The following is a 20,868-nucleotide window of genomic DNA, read 5'->3' on the forward strand; positions in this document are numbered from 1 at the left end:
ACCCAGAGGTCCTACTCCTCACCCGTCTCGACCCCACCCAGGCTCAGCAAAGTGATGCCAACGTGCACACGCGGAGTGGCCCCCACGCAGGGATGGTCCCTTTCCCATGGTGGATGGGGCCTGGGTTGGAGACAGGCTTTGGGATGGAGGGAGACAGCACACCCCAGGCAGGAGAGGTGTGCCTGCCCCACCCCTCCCCCTAGGACTCTCCTGGACCGTCAGAAAAACAGACCAGTGCAGTGGGGCAGCGGTATCAGCCCAAGTCCTCCTGTTAAACCCAGCGCCCTTCGGAGTTGCCAGTTTCAGGTCCTGTTCTAGGGGCTTTCCAAAGCAGGGTGTAGGGAGGAGCCAGGCTGACCAGCTGTGGTAGAGAAGGTGGAAACATTATGGGTTTGGTTTCCTGCCCTGGGGCAGAGGAACAGGGGAACCTGGTGTGGGGCCTGGGTGCCCTGCTTTGATGAGACCCATATGCGTGTGCACCCCCCATGATGCAGCCTTGAGGGGTGTGAGAGCCTGCAGGGAGGACAGTACACAATCACTAAATACACTTTAATTCCCCTCCCCCAGCTGCCCTCAGCCCTACTCAGGTGGTAGGGGCGGGGGTGGCGGCGGCTCCTCTGGAGAAGCCTCCATGGGAATGGCCACAAGGCTCTGATCCTCTAGTGGCGGCATCATGGAGACCTCCAGGTCAGCGTCCATTAGCTGGGACTCCACATATACCGGGTGCAGGTCCATGCGATTTTCCTGGACCCCAAAATTCTCCATCAACCTGCATGACAGGGGCCGGGTCAGCACAAGCTGGTGGAGTCCTGATCCTCCAGGGCAGGCCAGTGTCTGGGACAGCGCAGTCCCACAAAGGGCCTCCCCTGGGACAGCACCCCTCCTCCTCCAGGGACTCCCTTGGGATAGCTTCCTGCGCCAAGGGCCTCCCCTAAGACAGCACACCCCACCCCAGGACCTCCCTTGAGACAGCGCACCCCCCTCGAGGGCCTCCCTGGTGCTCACCTGTTGTCCACTAGTCTCGGGCATGTTTCACTGAGGGGATGAAGACCGACATGAGTCCTGGAACAGTGTTGGGCCCCCGAACCTCCCCCAACACACGCCTAGGAAACACCATTCCTACCCCAGGTGACAGCCCACCCGGGGGTAAAGGCCCCTCTTGCAAGACCGAGGGCCCAGGGCAGGCAGCCTGGCCTCACTCCCATCCACTCCCGGCCCCGGGGTTCACGCACCCCTTGGCCCGCAAGACACCAACTGCCACGATGACAAGGGCACAGAAGCAGCTGGCACTGACGCCCGCCAGCACCACAAGGAGGGCGATGAGGGCTTCGCGGCTGAGGCCAAGGCTGCATTCACAGTAGGTTCCAGCTGCAGAGACAGGGCCACATAGCCATGGGGCCGGTCACCTGCCTGTGGAGGACCTCCAGGTCTGCCCCTGCCCTGGTGGCCACCAGAGCTCCCGCCTTGCCTGGGAAAGGGGAGCCCTGGCTGGGAGCAGGGTGAGGGGGCAGGAGGAGGCACCTGCAGCAGGGATGAGCAGAAGAGACAAACATGTGAGGCCCAAGGGGCCGCCACGCAGGCAGGACGCAGGCTGGGGACCAGGGGCCATGTCCAGCCCTGGCCCCACTGCACACCTCTGACGGAACTATTGGAAGGCGCTGACTTCACAGTGGGACTGTGAGGTGGGGGTGGGGGGCCTCACGGTGCCAGTGTGTCATTTGCCCTTGGGCACCGCGATTCAGGGAGCCACTGACAAAAGCAGCCCTGGGAATGGGACAGGTAGGGTGGACAGAGGCCTGAGAGAATGGCCAGCTCAGGCCAGTTCTGAGGCAGAGGCAGCAATGGGGCTGGCCTGGTCTTACGGGCAGTCCTTCACAGTGGTTTCACCGTGTTCGCCAGGATGGTCTCGATCTCCTGAACTCATGATCTGCCCGCCTTGGCCTCCCAAAGTGCTGGGATTATAGGTGTGAGCCACCACGCCCGGCCAAGTCCTTCACAGTGAAAGGGGGTGGGCGGCACTCCAGGCCCTGATGTGGGTGCAGTGGCCTGGCAACCTTGGGGGGTGGGCGGTAGGCAGCCTCGGCCTCAGCTCCCTCCCAGCATAAGGACTGCGGCAGCTCAGCGTGTGGGCTGGGCCCCAGCTGGCTGCAGGTCACCTTCCTCCAGGGCCGGGGCAGGAAGGAGCCAAGGAGGGCTAAGCAGGTGGGCTTGCACTCAGCCTCCCTCACCACTGCTTCTGGGAGGGTCTGGCTCATGCCCTGGCAAAGCTCAGGTCAGAAGGGCTGCTGGCACATAAGGGAATCCCCCATCAACCTGGAAAGGTCTGGGGTACACTGGCCACCCCATCTGAGCAGGACCCCAAGCCTTGCCTCCCGGACATCCGCCATCCAAGGCTCCAGACTAAAGGCGTCACTGAAGTTGGAGCCCCAGGGGCTGTTTCCTCTGCAGAAAAGGCAAGTGTTGCCCAAGGAAGTCGACCACAGGCCAGCATGGCCAGGGTTAATTCCAGCCTCCTTCCTGAACCTGCTGTTCCAGGCTGGGAGAGAGGCCCCTGCCCTCCCGGCTTCCCCTCCTCTGAACCTGCCAAGCAAACCGCCAGGCAGCAGAAGGAAACACCTGCCCCACAGCCAACCAAGGCCAGGCCTCCTGCCAGCTCAGGACCCATGGGGCGCAGAGGGGCGGGGTGGGCACAGCCTGGCCCCAATGGACCTGGTCACCAGGGACCCCCTTGCCTGTTGACAGACACCCTCCTGCTGAGGTCCTCGGACCTCTGACTTGCTGAGTGACACCGTGACCTGACATGCACCTTTTACCCTTGTCTTCAGGACACATCCAGGGATGGAATCCACAGACACAGAACAAAAGGTGTGCCAGAGCCAGGCTGGCAGTGACACCGGACAGGCCAGCCCAACAGGTTTGTATCCTGCTTAGGACAATGGCACACCCAGCCTGGGGCCAGGTGGTGGCCATGGTCAGCGGGATCCAGGCAAGGCCACCGCCTGAGGGGAAACAGTGGGCATCAGAGCAATCGGGACCCCCCACACCAGAATTCAGGAGAGGGGTCCCTCTGTGTGACAGCAGCACAGCCAGCCTTGGAGTGAAGTGGAGCAGGTGGCAGGGCCCAGGGCTGGAAGGGAGATATAATATGGGCGGAAGCAGCCCTCCTTGGCGGGGCAGAGGCCTGATGGCCAGAGGCTGTGCATCTGACACCTGCCTAATCCCAACCACTTCCTCCTTCAAGCCCCGAGGCAAACAGAGTTCTCCAGAGTCAGGAGGGTGCAGGCAGGTCCACGGAGCAGGACGGCTCAAACAGGCCAGATCTGGAGAGGTGGGAGGGTGCTGGGCGGCGGCTGCAGGAGCCCAGGACAGTGGACATGTGGGAACCAGCAAAGGTATCTGGGGACAGCGGCGGGAGCACTGAAGCCAGGCGCAGCGCACAGCCTGGGAAGGTGCTGCAGCAGGAGCGGGACTCGAGGCGCCGGTTCAAAGGGCCTTTGTCCCCCGGGAGGACGGCACCATCGGGGTGGAACATGTCTGGCCTGGAAATGGCACCTCTGGGAGAGAGGCCCAGATTTTAGCAGCAGAAGAGCCCAGAGCTGGACCCTAGGGCCCTTGTTCAGCTTTGTGGCGTCTCCCTCTCCCAGTGCCAGCCTCTGGGACAGGCCTTGGGCAGCCTGCACACGCATGACCACACATGTGGAGGACATGGGGGCGACCTGCTTTCCGAGGCACACCTGTGAGGCCGAGCTCTGCGGCCACCCTGCCCAAGTGTGGAGCAGGGGACAAGTGCCCAGTCCCTCTGGCCACCAGGGCATAGCTTTGAGCAGAGCTTTGCTGCCGGAGATGAGGTGTGTTGGCCAAGACGTCATTCGCCAGTCTAAGCAATTCCAACCGAACCCATGCAACGTCCCAGCCTCGCCGGAGACCTCCTGGCCCGGCACGTGGGGTGGGCACAGGCTGAGCAGAGGGTGACCCCACGGCTCCTTCCAAAGGCCAGAGGCACAGGGATGGAGCTGGAGGTCTGGCAGGTAGCACCAAGCCCTAGGACGTGGCTGCCTGAGCCGTGGCCCAGGTGTGATGTGGGGTTTCACGCGCGGCTTCCTGAGCACCCAGGCGGGGGCGGCCCGGGAAGCTCTCAGGAGGCTGATTCCCAGTGCAGATGTGTAGGCCTGGGTGGCCCCTCGCCTACTGCTGAGGAGCAGGCCCTGCCAGGCTGAGAGAGGCCCAGGATAGAGGGGCATCTGGGGGGCCCCACAAAGCCACCAGGATAGAAAAAGATGACCTGACTTGCTTTAATCTGCACACTGTGGGGGTGGGAGTGGGCGTGCCCCTGAGCAGTGCATTCTGGGACACAGGCGGGCAGGGGCTGGCATGGGAGGACGAGAGCACCTGCAGGGCAGCACCTGGCGGGCAGGCGGGCGGGTGCATCAGCTGCAGTTCTTGGGCAGGCGGTAGACGCCGGCCGAGTAGACGAGCTGCTGGTCCCGCACCTTCTTCTGTAGGTAGCCCTGCAGCTCCTGCAGGTCAATCTCGGCCAGCGCAGGCCCGGTCACCACAAACATGCGGAGCATATTGTAGATACGATCCAGCGAGAGGCTCTCCAGGTTGGTCAGCATGGCCTGGATGTATGTCCAGAAGAGCTGCGGACACAGGCCAGCCCCCATCAGGCACCCGCAGGCCCTCCCCGCCACCCCCCACGGGCCCGCACACGCACCAGCAGCTCCTCCTCCTTCTGGTCAGCCTGGGAGGCCATGCCGGAGTCGCTCTCGTCGTCACTGTCCAGGAGCACCATGTTGTCCCGGTCCTGAGGCCGCTCCTCCTCAATGACAGAGAAGGTGCCGGGGGGCTCCTCACGCAGCACGCCCTGCTGCAGCCACACAGACATCCGCCGCCGTAGCAGTGCCACGGGCATTTTCACTGCCTTGCTCAGTTCCTCCAGGGTCCAGCTGGCTGCATGCAGAGTGACCGGGACACTGGGCAGACTGGGCACAGGCTGCACTTCCCCTGCCTCCTGTCAGCCCAGAGGTCGGGGGGCTCCCAGACCACCCTGCCTTGCCCGTGGGAAAGGGAAGGGTGCTGCCTGCTGGCGCAGCTGCCCCAAACCACACCGTCACTGGGGAACAGTCCCTCACCCACAGCTGGGCCGTGTGGCCGGGGCAGACTAGCTAGGGGCTGGTGGGCTCACCTTGGTCCTGAAAATAGAGCAAGATCACCGCCTGTACCGGGGTGACCGCCACAGACAGCGTGCGGTCAGCCAGCTCCACGTCCATGGTCACCAGGCCCAGGGTGTGCTTCCAACTGAGGGTCCGCATGGCCTAAGGAGGGCTAGGGTCAGCTTGGGCAGCTCGGCTGCAGGGGGCTCAGGCCCATGGGCTCTGCCACCTGGTACCGGGTGAGAAAGGGGCTCCCAAAGCCACCTGCCCCACCCTACTCTGGCAGGCAGGTGAGCAGCGAGAGCACAGGACTGGGTGGGGTCCCTACCTGCTCAGCTACCATGAAATGGCAATGGGGCCAGCGTCACAAGGTGTGTCCCAAAAAGGCTACGTCTGCCTCCTAACCCCCAGTGCTTGGAAATGTGGCTGTATTTACAACAGGGTTGATGCAGATATAACTGAGGTCACACTGGAGTGGGGTGCACCCTAATCCAAATGACCGGGGTCCTTCTAAGCAAAGGAAAGATGGGAAGACACAGGCAGGCGGGGAGGCAGCCCACGAAGACAGAGGCCGCCTGGAGCAATGCGGCCACAAGCCAAGAAACACCACGGGCTGTGGCAAACACCAGAAACTGGGGGGCAACAGAGGTCTCTAAGAGGTTTCAGAGGGAACGGGGCCCTGCCAATATCTTCACCTTGGACTTCCAGCCTCCAGAACTTAAGACAATCTATTTCTGTTTTTTTAACCCACCCAGTTTGTGACACTTTGTTACAGCAACCACAAGAAATGAACAGATTTTGGTACCAGGAAGGGCGCTGTGGAAACCTAACACCGAGAACGGTGGCAGCAGCTTTGGAAGTGGGTGATGGGGAGAGGCTGGAAGAACTATGGTGAGGGCCTGCGCGACTGTTGGTAGAAAGGCGTGAAGACAAGCCTGGAAATGGCCGGGAGAGGAGAGCTGCCGTCGTCTTGGAGAATACACACAGCATCACAGACTGGATACCAGCAGCAATGCCGACCCAACAGGTGCTTCCAGTGAGGTCTCAGGTGGAAATGAGTGTGCTACTGGGAACCAGAGGAGACAGCAGAGAGCTTGGCTGGCTGGGGCTCTACTGTTGGGTACATGGTGGGGCCTACAGCTGATGAGCCTGGACATTCAGCTGAGGAGATTTCCAAGCAGTGTGGCAAGTGCCACCTGCCTTCTCCTTGCTACTTACAGCAGAATACAAGAGGGAAACCATCAGTGAGGCAGGAACCATTAAGCAAAAAGGCACCAGCCCTTGGGGATCTGAAAAATGCTGTATCCAGGCAGCTCTGAGACGTGGCCAAGGGTGTGGTTGGACCAGGGTTTGCTAGCGATGAGATGTGACCTGTGCATCCAACCAACCATCTCAGCAGCAGACAGGGCCAGGTGGGGCCTCTGGGAAAGGGCTGCGGACCCACCTGTCTGAGCGCTTGGACACTGGTGAGCTGCATGATAAGCCAACAAGGTGTGTGAGAATTTTGTACCATCTGAAGTGCTGCCAGGCTGGACCGAAAGGAAGGCAGGCTCCAAGAGCAGAGCTGCAGAGGCCAAGGCCGAAGCTGACGAGGTGGGGCTGCCCCTGCAGGCTGAGGACGGAGCAGGGAGCCAAAGAGGATTCGCAGGCCTGGAAGTCAACTGGAATTTCAGCTGCTGGGTTTGAACTCACTTGGAACCTGCCAACCTTTTTCCTCCCAGTTTTCCCTTTTGGGGTGGGAATGTCTATGCTTGTCTTACGGTGGAACTTCTGAAACAGATCATTTGTTGCCTGATTTCACAGTGTCCCAGCTGGAGAGGAATGAAGCACACTCCAAGCCTCACCCGTGCCTCGTTTAGACGGTATTTACATGCTGAGCTGTGGAACTTCGTGTGGACGATATTTAGATGGGATTTTTGGACTTGGAGTTGATGCTAAAATGGTGAAGACTTTTGGGGCTACTGGGGTTAACTGTCACTTGCATGCTGGAGGGACCCGCCATGGGGCAGACTGTTATGCACTGAATTGTGCCCCTCAAAAAAAGACACATGAACCCCTAACTCCCAGTACCTCTGATGGGATCTTATGTGGAAATACGGTCATTAAAGATATAATTAAAATGACATCACCCTGGAATAGAGTAAGTGTCCTTCTAAGAGGGAGACAGGAACAGAGACACGGGGGAACATCACGGGCGACACGGCAGAGACCAGAGCAAGCCACCCACAGGCCCAGGAGCTCCTGGACCTCCCAGAAGCTGGAAGAGGGGAGGAAGCAGCTTCCCCTAGAGCCGTCGGAGGGCCCTGCTGGCCTGACTTTAGACTTCTGACTTCTGTAAGATGATCGTTTCTTCTAAGCCCCCTGGTCTGTGGTACTCTGTGCCGGTGGCACCGGGGCACTGACACACCTGCTCTGTGGGCCAAGGGTTCCTGAGTCCTTCCAGGATCCGGCAGCTCTTAACAGAAACAAACCTCTCTTTACGGACAGAAAATGGAGGGGGAGTCAGTGGCTTGCCTTGGTCCTAGCTCTGGCTCCAAGGCCGTGACCTCCACAAACGCCACTGGTCAGCCTGCAGCAGGACAGCTGCAAGGGCTCAGAAGCAGCCGGCTCAGGGGTAGATGCTGAGGGCTGCATGGCCAGCCAGGTGTCCAGCAAGGTCCCTTGGCCAGGAGCTCTGCTGGTGGGACCCCTCAGCACAGCCCCGGGGCCTTCCTGAGCTACTCCTGTGTCCCACTGAGGTTAAGACACACTGGAATGTGGCTGTCCCAGCACTTCGGGCCTGAGCAATGGGCAGTGGCTGAGCCATGCCTGGGACCCGAGGCGGGACCCTGGAGGGAGGCCAGTGGGACCTCGCCTGGAAGTGGCGCTGGAGAGCCTGAGGCAGCCAGAAGGGGCGGGGAAAAGGGACCGAGCGTGGAGCCCGGCCACACAGATGATGTGTACCAGAACGCAGCAGGGCACGGTGCCTGCAGGCTCCAGAGATGCCAGGCTGTAGCACAGGCCACAGCTGGAGGTGCGGGGATTGCCAGGGCCCTCCTTTCCACCGGGAGCAGGCAGGAGCCACACAGACCCTCCACAAGCTGCAAGGGACACCTGGACTCTTCCAGAGCCAAGCTGAGGCCTGGAGGGAGGCAGCAGACACTCGCCACCGTGGTCAGCAGCCCGGCCCTACCAGAGCCCTGTAGCCTCCCGCCCTGGTGCCTCTGCCTGGCCCTCCTCTTGTCTGTCTCTGGAAGGAAGCTTCCCCCTTGGTTTCTAAAGTGGACGTATCGCCCTCCTCTCCCCTAGGAGTAAGTTCCCTTGGCCTGTCAACACAGCAAGGCCCTCTTACTTGCCAAAGAAAAAAAGAACACCCATCTAGGTCCAGCCTCCTTGACAGCAGACCTGGAGAAGCTGCGGACCCTCCCTTGAACTCAGCCCCACCTGCCAGCCTCCTGGCGGCTCTGTCCTAAGACTGCTCCTCCGGCCCTGGCTGAGGCTGGACCATCCCCCTCCCGGGGCTCCTGGGGCACCTGGGGTTGGGGTCTGCAGCCTGGATGCCGGCTGTGCCCCAGGACCCTCTCCTCACATTTCCCCTGCTGGGGTGCCCGCCCCACCCCAGTCTTGATGGGCATACTGGAGGCCCCACAGGCCCCACACATCAGACTGAAAGCCCTGGAACCTGCCTGTGATGGCTATCCTGACCCCTTCCTCCGCCAGCCGACACATCTCACCTGACTATGAGCTCAGGGAAAGAACCTCCAAGCCTGGTCCCATACCTCGGGCTCTGGACGCCTGTCCTGGGACTGCTGGAATCGGCAGTGCTGCCAGGGATGTGAGCCAAACACGGCCAACACCATCACCTGGGCACACTGTCCCCGTCTGCCAGTGACCTCCAGGCCAGGGCTCACTCCTCCACTCCCCACATCTGCTTCCCTCCTATTCCCACCACAGACCCACAGCCCCGGTCCTCAAGTACCGCCGGAACCTGCAAAGGTAGTTCTCGAGGAAACAGACCTGGAGAAGGGGGCAGGGCTGCAGTCCTGGGAGTCAGGTGTGCTTGGGAGCGCTGCCCTGGGCAGAGGGCAACTCTGGCTCCCTGGCTGCCTCCCTGCAGTGACACAAGGCACCCCAAGCCCCGGTTCTGAGAGGCAGAGGACGGATGGTGAAAGAGGAGGAAATGCTCAGAGGGCGGGGCCTGCTGTGGCCACAGGGGTCCCCGTAAAGCAGTCGAGAGAAGGCCGGGCGCGGTGGCTCAAGCCTGTAATCCCAGCACTTTGGGAGGCCAAGACGGGCGAATCACGAGTTCAGGAGATCGAGACCATCCTGGCTAACACGGTGAAACCCCGTCTCTACTAAAATACAAAAAAAATTAGCCGGGCAAGGTGGCGGGCGCCTGTACTCCCAGCTACTCGGGAGGCTGAGGCAGGAGAATGGCGTGAACCCGGGAGGCGGGGCTTGCAGTGAGCTGAGATCCGGCCACTGCACTCCAGCCTGGGCAACAGAGCCAGACTCCGTCTCAAAAAAAAAAAAAAAAAAGCAGTCGAGAGACCTGGGCCCAGCAGAGCCCACCCAAGCTCCTGTGGGCCACAGGGACTCTCGCTCACAGGCGCACAGGGTTGCTGGGAGGAAGGCGGATGGAGTGTGGGCCAGACCCACTCCCTCTCCTGCAGGGGTGACTGCGAGATGGGACCAACCCAGAGACACTCGGGTGACAACGGGGCGGCCACAGGTACCAGGCTGCTGGGAGCCCTGCAGCGCAGGATGGGGCTGCCGAGGGCCCATGGGGCGGCCCGGCGTGGAGGTACCTTGAGCTGCTCGTACTTCTTGCAGTAAGCCTCCAGGGCTGCCCTGATGTCCTCGGGGACCTCGAGCTTCTCGTCCTTGAAGGGTGGCCAGAACTCACTGGACAGGATGACAGCATAGACCCCGAACGGTGGCTGCTCCTCTGCCGGCCGCTTCTCGTCCTCCTCCCGGATGTTGGCATTGATGCGGCGGGAGTCCGCCATGTCCTGAGGAGGAGCCAGTGTCACGGGGGACCTGTGGGGCAGCCGGGCAGCGGGCGGGGCTGGGACCCACCTTCAGCATGACCTCGCAGAAGTGCATTGGGGCCTCGCCAAAGCGCAGCTTCAGCAGCTCCACGTTGCGGATCTCCCTGGAAAGATGAGTGTCAGGGCAGGGTGTCGCGGTGAGCCCCAGCCCCAAGGAGCACCTGTGGCAGGGCACGGGGGTGCCCCGCAGGTAGAGCAGGGGTCCTGTGTGGGCACCCCGATGGCTAGCACACCTTCAGCCAGGAGTGGGGGCGGAAGCACAGCTCCAACCAGGCCCCAGGCACGGGATCAGGGCCCTGTCCCGACAGAGGCTTGGCAAAGGCCCCGGTACCCCTGGAGAGGAGTGGCACGTCGTGGGCCTCACCGCTCAGGGCTGAAGCTGAGCTGGTGCAGCAGGCGGTCGGCCAGCAGCGAGCGGTACTCATTGATGAAGAGGTCCTTGCTGCCGTAGATGCTGACCAGCAGACTGATGATGTCTGATGAACGCCTCTTGGAGCTCGACTTCCCTGGCACGGTGGGGGCAGGGGTGTCACCTGACAGGCACTGAGGCAAGGACAGGGCCGCTCCCCTCCCAACCCGCCCAGCCAGACGGCACAGCCTGGCAGGGCTCTTCCTGAAGGCCCTCAAGGCTGGGAGCAGCCCGGCGCCTCCTGGGAGACCTAGAGTCAGGTCCTGTAGCAAAAGCTTCAATCCCCAGCCCCTCCCACCTCACAGGGACCTCCCGGGACCCCCATGCAGGCTTAGGGGACAAGCCAAAGGTCCTGGGGTTTTCCTCTGAGACTAAAGATGTGTTGAAGACTTACCATCTGTGCCAGGGCAGGGGCCAGGCCTGGGCCCCACAGCTCTGGGAGCCCTCGCAGACGAGGGCCAGGCACAGATGGGCCCTGAGCAGGAGCTGGCACCCTAACAAGACTCTGAGCCCCAAATCAGTATGGGGCTCAGGGGCCCCCCACATCTTCACTCCTCTGCCAGGTGCAGTGGCAGGGCAGGAACACCTCACAACTCACAAGCAGTGTGAGGCAGGGCATCCCCCACGGCCAGTGACTAGCCACGGAGGAACACAGCCCATCACGGGCCTGCCCAGGCCGGCGGGGGGGTGGAGCACTGCCCTGAACTTCGACACCCTCAAGCCTCTGGGACACTGGCCACACCTGACACAGCCAAGCTCTGTGACAGAGATGAGTCCAGAGCAGACGGCCTGGCTGAAGCCCCCCCCCCGCTGGTGAACAGGGCCGTGCGGGGCTGACCTGGATCGGCATCCACGGGGTCCGGGACCCAGTCCTCCGGCTCGCCCGAGTCATCCTCACTGTCCTGGCCTGTCTCCAGGCTTGCAGGGTCGGTCTTGGACAGCTCAACAGCCAGGTCCCCTGTCCCGTCCGAGTCCCCTGTCAGCCCGGCCACAATCTGCCGCACCGTGTCCTCCCGTGTCCTGCCGACGTGAGTGCTGCTGTGGCCCACAGTGTGGACACCCTGCGTGCACCTCCCACCACTCACCCCAGTCCCGGCCCCATCTAGGCCAGCACCACCCACCCTGCCTCTACACTCAGTGTGACAGGCTGTGTATTAAAGACAGGCCCGTCAGACTCCTTAAAAACAAATAAACTCAACGCTACTCGGGAACAGCAGGAGCTGCAAGCGCACTCCCAGCACTTAGGGACACTGAGCCAGGAAGACTCAGGCCCAGGTGTCTGAGGCTGCAGGGAGATAGGATTCTGCCTCCGCACTCCGACACAGCAAGAGCCTGTCTTGGAAAAAAAAAAGGCCAGGTGGGGTGGCTCACGCCTGTAATCCAGCACTTTGGGAGGCTGAGGCAGGCAGATCAGGAAGGCAGGAGATCGAGACCATCCTGGCTAACACAGTGAAACCCCGTCTCTACTAAAAATACAAAAAAAAATTAGCCGGGCGTGGTGGCGGGCGCCTGTAGTCCCAGCTACTCCAGAGGCGGAGGCAGGAGAATGGCGTGAACCCGGGAGGCGGAGCTTGCAGTGAGCCGAGATCGCGCCACTGCACTCCAGCCTGAGCGACTCTGTCTCAAAAAAAAAAAACAAAAACAAAGAACTGGCCCAGAGTGCTGATAAATTACTGGGTACAGCACACCAACATGGTACATGTATACATATGTAACAAACCTGCACGTTGTGCATATGTACCCTAAAACTTAAAAAAAAAAAAAAAAAAAAAAGAAAGAAAAAAAAGAAGTTGGCTGGGCGCGGTGGCTCAAGCCTGTAATCCCAGCACTTTGGGAGGCCGAGACGGGTGGATCACAAGGTCAGGAGATCGAGACCATCCTGGCTAACACAGTGACACCCCGTCTCTACTAAAAAATACAAAAAACTAGCCGGGCGAGGTGGCGGCGCCTGTAGTCCCAGCTACTCGGGAGGCTGGGGCAGGAGAATGGCGTGAACCCAGGAGGCGGAGCTTGCAGTGAGCTGAGATCCGGCCACTGCACTCCAGCCTGGGGGACAGAGCGAGACTCCGCCTCAAAAAAAAAAAGAAGTTAAAGATATATCTTCTGGGCCGGGCGCGGTGGCTCAAGCCTGTAATCCCAGCACTTTGGGAGGCCGAGACGGGCGGATCACGAGGTCAGGAGATCGAGACCATCCTGGCTAACACGGTGAAACTCCGTCTCTGCTAAAAAATACAAAAAACTAGCCGGGAGCGGTGGCAGGCGCCTGTAGTCCCAACTACTCGGGAGGCTGAGGCAGGAGAATGGCGTGAACCCGGGAGGCGGAGCTTGCAGTGAGCTGAAGATCCCCACTGCACTCCAGCCTGGGGGCAGAGCGAGACTCCGCAGTGAGCTGAGATCTTCTGGGCCACTGCAGCCTCCAGCCTGGGAGGCCGAGGCACGAGTCAGGAGATCAGATCCTGGCTAACATGGTGAAACCCCGTCTCTGCTAAAAAATACAGCCGGGCGCAGTGGCAGGCGCCTGTCTGAACCCGGGAAGTGAGCTGAATCCGGCCACTGCACTCCAGACTGGGCGGCAGAGCCAGACTCTGTCTCAAAAAAAAAAAAAAAAAAAAAAAAAGAACTGGCCCAGAAGCCAGGCCAGTTACAGCCACAAAGCACCAAACAAGTCCAGACAGGCGCCAGATTCCCACCGGCTGCTACCGCTCGGCTTCTGGGGTCCGCTGTGCCTGCCGGCCCTGAGGAATTTCCAGGCGGCCACGTCAAGGTCCTCATTCCAGCACATTCTCCACCGAACAACCCCGGGCAGTGTCTGTTCCTTGTTGTAGGAAAGGCTGGGACAGCACAGAGCCCGCTCTCCTTGCCTGGTCAGCCGGGGGGGCTGGTCAGCAACGAGGCGAGGCCAAGTGGAAGAGATTCTCTCTGCACTGGGGAGGAGGAGGCAGAGGAGGGGCTGCGGTGGGCCTCTGGCAGCTGCACACAGAGGGCACAGTGACACACCGTGTGACAAGGACAGGTGCCCGGCACCGGCAAGAGGAAAGGAAAGAGCCCTGGGCCTGATCCTGTGCACTCCCCAGCTGGGGGAGACCTTGTGTCCTGAGGGCTGAGCACACCCTCTGGCTGCCCCCAGGACCACGAGGAGCTCAGCAGGATGCCGGGGGTCCCAGTGGCTCCCAGGCCGGCGCGGCCCTCACCTCAGGTAGCGGCGGATGGGCTCACAGGCGACCTCCAGGATGACCATGGAAGGGTCCAGCACACGCAGCGCCTTGATGGCAGAGATGTAGAGGGTGATGATGTCACACGTGTTGACGCCTAGAGACAGGGCAGAGGCCAGCAGTCATGCAGTGCCCGGGACCACAGCCTCCCAGGGGCCAACGCCCGAGTAGACAGCTGGCCATGCCGGTCAGGTGGTCTACAGGTCCCCACTGCAGCCTCGTTCCCTTGTCCCCCCATCCCCATCTCTACCTGCTCACAGGCCCTGCCCTGCAGGGTGGTCTGTTCTGAGAGAATTAAGTCTCATCACCTCAGACCTACCAGTCAGTCCCGACTCCCTTCAAAGAAGAAACAAGCAAGCTGATGGGCACTCGAGATCCCCTAAGGACCTCGCCAACTGCTTCTCCACCCATTCCTTCCTTAGACCTACAAGTCCAGGGCTAGCAGACTGGGCCCCAGGCTCCCTGGACATGGGCACCCTGGTGAGTGTCTAAGCCCCGAGCGCTGGGCAGCCGGGCAGCACACGGCACCTGGATGCAGGAGCCGAGTCTCCAGGGCAGCCTTGAGGGACACGAGCAGCTGCTGCCTCTGGTCCGTCCTCTCCAGGCAGTACTTGAGGTCCTCGATGGCCGGCCGGGAGTCTGGAAAGTCTACAAGAAGAGGAACATCCCTCAGGGATGAACACAGATGTGTGTGCACGTGTGGGCTGGTGCAGGGTGTGTGCAGTGTGTGAGAGGACATGCGCTTGCCAGCCCCAGGAAGATGATGAGACCACCTGCTAGGCACCAGACGTCCCCCCGGACACTTCGGCGTGCTGATGCATTTGACCACAATGCCACAGGGTGGACAGAGCAACACCCAGGGGCCAGTCCCCAGCAAGAGCCAAGAACAAGGGAGCATAGCAGTGGACACCTAGAAGCACCGTCCAGCATCTGCCACACCTGCCCTGATCCAGGCATAGGGGACACCCACGGTGGGGAGGGTCCCAGCCCTGCCCGGTGCAGCCCCCTGCAAGAGCGACAGCGAAGGCACGGGGAGCCCAGACGCAGACACAGAGGAGACGCGGCGAAGGCCCGGGGAGCCCAGACGCAGACACAGAGGAGACGCGGCGAAGGCCCGGGGAGCCCAGACGCAGACACAGAGGAGACGCGGCGAAGGCCCTGGGAAGGCTCCCCAGACAGGAGAGAGGACCCGAGGCCGGGGCGGGACAACCTCGGATGATGCTGAAGAGCTCCTCGATGCGCAGGCTGGCGTAGATGCGGTAGAAGAACCTTTGCACGTGGCAGCGCCAGCGGCGCAGGGTGTTGCCGGCCTCAGGAGACGCAGGCCTGGCGGGGCCGTCCTGCAGGAACACCTTGCCGAGCCAGCCGACCACCCGCTCGATCCACTGTCGGGAGAACGCTAGCGTGAGCTGTAGGAAGGCACGGTGAGCCCCAGGCTGACTCACAGGCTGGGAGGAGCCTCGCAGCCACCCACTGTGTCGGCCAGGACCAAGGGGAGCCCGAAGGCCACCTGTGTCTGGAGGCGGAAGCACATCAAAACCTGCAGGGTGGGTGATGGCCCAAAAGGCGATGTCCCGGCCCCCCTGTGGTCTTCATGCCTCTCACACGCACCAGTGCCCACACTTATCACTGGCAACAGCAGCCCTAGCATAAGACGTGATGGACACACATGGCCTGTGCGCTGTGCCTGGCGGGCACATTTGCCCCCACTTAAATGGATAAACACGCTCTTGAGACCAAACATGTGACCAGCCCCCACTCCCCCGCCATGCAGATGACACCGTACATCACAAGAGCGTCTCTGAGTGAGCACAAACCCCTAGACGGCAATTCCACCGCGGGGTCCCAGGCGTGCACACATCCCACAGACCTGCTACCCAGTAACAAGACCCCACGGATGTTCACCCTCTCCACCCGACTGCCCACTCTTGCCCACCGCTGCGGGGACGCCCTCTCTCTCTGAAAGCCTGACATCACAGCCAATCTGCACCTCAGTAGGTGGACTCCGAAGCACTGAGGAAAGGACAGGTGACATGTGGGAACAGGGTAGGGGGACCCACAGGGGTGGGCCCAGCTCCCCTATGGCCCTGGGAGCCCAGAGCAGAGCCCCAGACCACACCCCAACAGTGCAGAGGCCTGGAGGCCCCATGTGAGGGTGTCTCGCCCCCGCTGTGGTGCAGGCCGGCTGTAGGTCAGTCCATGAGGGACCGGCCAAGCAAGTCCACACTCAAGTAGGGCAGCAAACAGTAGAAGGGGGTCCATTCACTGGCCCTTCTGGTGGGCCTGGCTTCGTCACACCTGCCTGGGGCAGCCCCTGGGGACCCTGGCCCGGTATTGACTGCAGCCATGGGATTCTGAGCAGATCTGGTGAGCGCACCTCAGACGTGTCCTCGCTGTCACCAGGGCCCAGAAGTACTGGTCTCTACCCGACATCAAAACAGCTGCAGCCACCACCCGGTCCAGGCCAACCCAGGCCTCCACGCTCTGGATGCTTCCAAAGCCAGGTGTCAGGTTGGCCAGAAACCTACTCCCCTGTCCCCAGCGGGGCACAGCCCAAAGGAGGGGCCCTCACCTTGTGGAACTCACGCAGGAAGGAGCGCTCGTACTCGCCTCGGCAACGGTCCTCCATCCTCTCCCGGGTCACCTGGTGTAGGGTGGTGGTCACAGCCTCGGCACTGACCCGCTCCAGCAGACTGAGCCTGTGTCTAGAGGAGAGTCCTAGCCATGGGGCACCCACAGCACACACCGGCCCCTCTAGCCCAGAACAGCCCCATGCCAGGACGGTCCTGCCTGTAGAGTGCATGCAGCACACACACGCACACCCCCACAACCAGCACGCCACCTCCCCACAATCCTCAGCTGTGGGGGCCACTGTGCCTGCCAGCCCCGAACCAGGGCCTCTGCGACCCCTGAGGAATTTCCAGGCAGCCATGTCAAGGTCCTCAATCCAACACATTCTCCACTGAACAGCCCTGGGGAGTGTCTGTTCCTTGTCAGGGGAAAGGCCAGGACAGCACAGAGCCACTCTCCTTGCCTGGTTGGCCTGGAGCGCTGGTACCAAAGGCTTCAAGAAGCCACTCGGAGCACAGAGCACTCCCAGGCTCTGCTGTCCCCACCCAGCTGGCCTCTGTCCAGGTAGGGACACTGGACTTCCCCATGTGATCAGTGGCAGCAGGTGTGGCTGTCAGGGGCCCTACCCTTATCTCCTAGGATCAACTCTGAAACGACACCCAGTTGCACCGCTGCCCTGGCCCCAGAGACACAGATGCCACTGTTTGTGCCTTTCAGTGCAGTCTGTGGTCTACAGTGGCAAAAAGACTCCAGAGGAGAATGAGAAAGGTTGCTGTGTAACTTTTGCTGGGATGAGCCCAACAGAAGCCCCTCATGGTCACCCTGACCTCTGCCAGCAACAGGACCACTCCTTTAGTCCACCTAAGACCTCTCAAATAGCTGCGTGGCCATACCTCTGTTCAATGTGACAAAGCCACCACAAATGGCCGAGGGTGTGACAATTGCTAGAGGACTACAACAGGACCTGTCTCTCACAACAAAACCCTCTCCTCTCCAGAGAACCAGACAGGAGACCACTTGCCCTCACAGTGACCTGATCTCCCTGGAGAGAAGCAGCAGCAGGCTTCTGTTCACAATTACAGGGCAAGGAATGTCGACGAGGGTGAGAATCATTCCTTGCCTCAGGGTTGACAAAAGTCACAGTGGAATTCTGCAGAGTTCAGAAAGTTTGGAGTCGCTAAGAAATTTGCTGCTGCAGACAAAAGCCACATAGGGCCTTACCACGGGCAAGGCATGAATCCGTGGGACTGCAGGTGAGTGACAGAAGAGAGACACCTGTGTCCAGGACACACTGCACAGGAACCCCAGGGACTCTCTCTCTGTCATGTTCCTGGTTATCAGGACGGCTCACCAGCTTTCTGCAGAGGCCAGCTGGACCCAGGGGAGCAACCAGTAGGAGCGAGAGCACGGCCATCAGGACAGACTACTCACAAGACCTGGCTGAGCTGATGGAACTGCTCCAGAGCCTGGCGACACCAGCACTGTTGCTTGTCACTGCTGCACCCTGCGCACAGCGGGCTCTGCAGGAGCCGGTAGTACCGGCGACGGGCATACCGGCTGTCCAGCTCCCCCTCCAGTTCCGGGTCTGTGCCCCCTTCCCCCTTCCTCTTACTCTGCATATAGACTCTCAAGAAGCACCCATACAGACGCTGGATCATCTCTTGGAAGGTTCTGGGGGTACTAAAGAACAAGACTCCGCGCAACATAGTGTGGACTTTTTCTCGCAGCCCCTGAGCACCAGTGCCCATCAGCAAGCCCAGGCGAGTCCATTTCTCCAGCAGCTCTAGGCTACGCAGGTAGGGATCCAGGCGGCTCTCCAGCAGGCCAAAAGCGTCAAGGAGCAGCAGAAGGCACTGGGGCTCATCCGTAGAGTTCTCGCATTGGGAGACGGCATTCCAGAACTCAGGGGAGATGTTGGCCTGCAGATCGTTCTGCAGCACCTCTACGAACCACTCCTCCAGGACCGAGTGCAGGCCGTGGCCCCTCAGAACCTCCACCGCCGCCCGGAGCTCCTCTTCCTTTGGCGGGACTGCACCGCTGGTCCGGGAAGACACCTGGAGCGCAGAAAACCGTGAAGCGAGGGGAACACAACATAGAGGTGGGGAGAGGCGGGGAAGGGAAGAAGCTGAGGGGTAGGCTGCAAAAACTCCGCTGCCCCCTGTCCGTGGTGTCCGGACGTTGGGCCGAAACTAGGGAAGGGCTGCCAGCGGAGCTGAACGAAATGAAGTGGAATGGCGGTGGAAAGCGGCAGGACAGGGCAGAGGCGGATGACGGACAGAGCTGTATGAACCCGAAGGTGGCCGCCCCAAAGTGCATAGGGTCCCGGAAACTCCGCGCGGGGCCGCCGCTCTCTTCCCAGGCCTCACCAGCCCCAGCGCAGCTGGCGGCACCAGGCCGGTGCTCACGGTATTCCAGGCCACTAACAACTCCTGTCCGGGCCGGGAGTCGCTGTCCCCCTCCGCCACCACAACTGCCGCCGCCATCTGCAGCCACCGGCTCCGAGATCCCCTTGGCACGGCGCAAAGCGATGACGCAAGTCTGCACGCGCAGCCATGACGCGCACAAGGCGCTCAGCGATGACGCGTAGTTCGGCGCGCCGTCAGGGAGTCTTGCGCAGGCGCGGACAGCGCTGGTTCCGCGGCGGTTGGGGTGGCGGGGCCCCGGGCGGCGTAGACCATGACCCAGCAGGGCGCGGCGCTGCAGAACTACAACAACGAGCTGGTCAAGTGTGAGCGGCGCAGCCGGGACGGGGAGGTCGGGAGGGCCGCAGGGCCGGGTTCCCGGCTCGCAGCGGGGTGCCCCTGGACCCGCCTAGTTGCGGGCATCGCGCAGCTGAGCAGAGCCCTCCGTGCCGGGGCCTGGGTGTCCGTGGCCCCGAGCCCTCGTTGGCTCGCAGGCCCCGCGCCGGGTGCTCGGGGGTGGTGCCTGACTCTGGCTTCCTCGGGTGGAAGGAGGCCCGCCCTCCGCCGCCGCGCTCCTGCCCTGGGCCCACAGCCCCGCCCCTCCCGGCCCCCCAGGCATAGAGGAGCTGTGCCAGAAGCGGGAGGAGCTGTGCCGGCAGATCCAGGAGGAGGAGGACGAGAAGCAGCGGCTGCAGAATGAGGTGAGGCAGCTGACGGAGAAGCTGGCCCGCGTCAACGAGAACCTGGCACGCAAGATTGCCTCTCGCAACGAGTTCGACCGGACCATCGCGGAGACGGAGGCCGCCTACCTCAAGGTGGAGCTCGGGAGGCCAGGCGGAGCATCAGGGGATAGCCGCGGCAGGGGTGTAGCCGCGGCAGGGCGTCAGGACCGTCTGGGGCTCCCAGCTGTGGGCAGTCTGTGCCTCGCTGGCATGTCGGGCAGGAGCAGCGTGGCCAGGCCCATTGAGGAACCCAGGCTGCTGCGGGAGTGACCGTGGGGCTGTCTGGGGGACCTGGGGCATCCTGGGTCCTGGTCTTCATCCGGTTCTCGCTAGCCATGTGGTTCTTTCTGCTTAGAGTGTGAAGAGCCACGTCTTGGGCCAGTGCTAACCCAGCCTGGCTTTGAGGGTGGGGAGGAAGTGTTCTGGGTCAGATTCAGGAGGGAAGAGGGCCCTGTTACCCCGTCTGCCAGTCCCCTTGGGCTTCCGCCTTCCCCCGCACAGGATCCCTTGGCTACAGCACCCACAGCCAGGTCCCAGAACCTGAGTGTGAGGACAGCTGGGGCTTAGGAACTTCCCAGCAGGTGAACAGTAACAACTTTCTCACTTCTCTGGCCCCAGATTCTGGAGAGCTCCCAGACTTTGCTCAGCGTCCTCAAGAGGGAAGCTGGGAACCTGACCAAGGCTACAGCCTCAGACCAGAAAAGTAGCGGTGGCAGGGACAGCTGACCAGACCACGGGCAGGGCCTGCCTCTGTGCGCCCCTCAGCTCAGCCCCGACAAGTCTGTCCTCAGAGCGTCTTTGTTCTTCACGGCAGCAGCTGCCTTCCCTCACTGTCTCCGGTGCCGAGAGGGGCGGCTGCCAGCCTCTACTGGCATCATTGACAAGCCAGGGCACAGCCCACCCAGGGGCTTCGTGCTCACACGGGCTGTGGGGATGGTGGGTTCCAGGTCAGCTCTGCAAAGGGCCTGTCTCTGTGGCACCCACACTCCTGCCCTGCTGGGGAGGCCCTGGTTGTCTGTGCACCATGGGGGCCCCCTCAGCTTGTCCCTCCTCAGCCAGCAGAGGCCCAGGGCAGGGGACAGGGGTTCTCCTTCACCCCAGAACCCAAACCTCAGGGCTCACCCCTGTGGCCTGTGATTATCAATAAAGATTATCTTTGTAAAGGTCCGTGCCAGCCTGCTGCTTGCCCGTGTCAACAGTGTGGGGCTGCCAGACACCCGCAGAGCCTGAGGCTCCCCCTTGGGAAAGGAGGGAGGAGGCGTCTGGAGTGGTCTCCCTATGACTGCCCAACTAGCCTCAGGGACACCGCTGAGGGTGCCCACCCTGCCCAGGCCAGCGCCACCCTTGGCCCTCCCCAGCAGGGCCGCTG

The 20,868-nt window shown here is 61.7% G+C and overlaps 3 protein-coding genes across 6 annotated transcripts; 1 reads left to right on the plus strand and 2 right to left on the minus strand.

Moving 5' to 3' along the window:
- Positions 1–511: 511 nt before the first annotated feature.
- Positions 512–1,638, minus strand: TMEM210 (transmembrane protein 210). The gene is made up of 4 exons (XM_050760422.1): positions 1,522–1,638; positions 1,233–1,368; positions 1,006–1,035; positions 512–769 (listed from the first exon to the last, which is right to left on the minus strand). The coding sequence occupies exons 1-4, from the start codon at positions 1,607–1,609 to the stop codon at positions 580–582; spliced, it is 444 nt and encodes a 147-aa protein (XP_050616379.1). The 5' UTR covers positions 1,610–1,638; the 3' UTR covers positions 512–579.
- A 2,064-nt stretch (positions 1,639–3,702) lies between these two features.
- SSNA1 (SS nuclear autoantigen 1) lies at positions 3,703–20,662 on the plus strand. The gene is made up of 4 exons (XM_050760492.1): positions 3,703–3,712; positions 18,954–19,103; positions 19,393–19,592; positions 20,118–20,662. The coding sequence occupies exons 2-4, from the start codon at positions 19,052–19,054 to the stop codon at positions 20,223–20,225; spliced, it is 360 nt and encodes a 119-aa protein (XP_050616449.1). The 5' UTR covers positions 3,703–3,712; positions 18,954–19,051; the 3' UTR covers positions 20,226–20,662.
- Positions 4,277–18,933, minus strand: ANAPC2 (anaphase promoting complex subunit 2). 4 transcript variants are annotated; one of them, XM_050759815.1, is made up of 15 exons: positions 18,742–18,933; positions 17,807–18,429; positions 16,377–16,509; positions 15,015–15,189; positions 14,333–14,452; positions 13,784–13,901; positions 11,431–11,612; positions 10,548–10,689; positions 10,212–10,287; positions 9,941–10,144; positions 9,150–9,243; positions 6,598–6,803; positions 5,186–5,315; positions 4,715–4,950; positions 4,277–4,640 (listed from the first exon to the last, which is right to left on the minus strand). In XM_050759815.1, the coding sequence occupies exons 1-15, from the start codon at positions 18,856–18,858 to the stop codon at positions 4,428–4,430; spliced, it is 2,769 nt and encodes a 922-aa protein (XP_050615772.1). In that variant the 5' UTR covers positions 18,859–18,933; the 3' UTR covers positions 4,277–4,427. The 4 variants fall into 4 exon arrangements, with proteins under 4 accessions (XP_050615772.1, XP_050615771.1, XP_050615774.1 ...); XM_050759814.1 differs by having other exon boundaries at positions 15,015–15,213; XM_050759817.1 differs by lacking the exons at positions 6,598–6,803; positions 9,150–9,243.
- Positions 20,663–20,868: the final 206 nt, after the last annotated feature.

Source organism: Macaca thibetana, chromosome 15 (assembly GCF_024542745.1).
Source record: "Macaca thibetana thibetana isolate TM-01 chromosome 15, ASM2454274v1, whole genome shotgun sequence".
NCBI lineage: Eukaryota > Metazoa > Chordata > Mammalia > Primates > Cercopithecidae > Macaca > Macaca thibetana.

What these genes read in the sequence shown, in the direction of transcription:
- TMEM210 (XM_050760422.1), bottom strand. Translation starts at nt 1,609, where the DNA reads ATGGCCCCTGGTCCCCAGCCTGCGTCCTGCCTGCGTGGCGGCCCCTTG. An exon ending in TCTGCTCATCCCTGCTGCAG is followed by an intron (nt 1,369 to 1,521) that starts GTGCCTCCTCCT and finishes CTGTCTCTGCAG; the next exon opens with CTGGAACCTACTGTGAATGC. An exon ending in GGTGTCTTGCGGGCCAAGGG is followed by an intron (nt 1,036 to 1,232) that starts GTGCGTGAACCC and finishes TCATCCCCTCAG; the next exon opens with TGAAACATGCCCGAGACTAG.
- SSNA1 (XM_050760492.1), top strand. Translation starts at nt 19,052, where the DNA reads ATGACCCAGCAGGGCGCGGCGCTGCAGAACTACAACAACGAGCTGGTC. An exon ending in CAACAACGAGCTGGTCAAGT is followed by an intron (nt 19,104 to 19,392) that starts GTGAGCGGCGCA and finishes CCGGCCCCCCAG; the next exon opens with GCATAGAGGAGCTGTGCCAG. An exon ending in CGGAGGCCGCCTACCTCAAG is followed by an intron (nt 19,593 to 20,117) that starts GTGGAGCTCGGG and finishes CTCTGGCCCCAG; the next exon opens with ATTCTGGAGAGCTCCCAGAC.
- ANAPC2 (XM_050759814.1), bottom strand. Translation starts at nt 18,858, where the DNA reads ATGGCGGCGGCAGTTGTGGTGGCGGAGGGGGACAGCGACTCCCGGCCC. An exon ending in CCCATCCGCCGCTACCTGAG is followed by an intron (nt 11,613 to 13,783) that starts GTGAGGGCCGCG and finishes TCACGTCGGCAG; the next exon opens with GACACGGGAGGACACGGTGC. An exon ending in TCTGCGAGGTCATGCTGAAG is followed by an intron (nt 10,145 to 10,211) that starts GTGGGTCCCAGC and finishes GCTCCTCCTCAG; the next exon opens with GACATGGCGGACTCCCGCCG.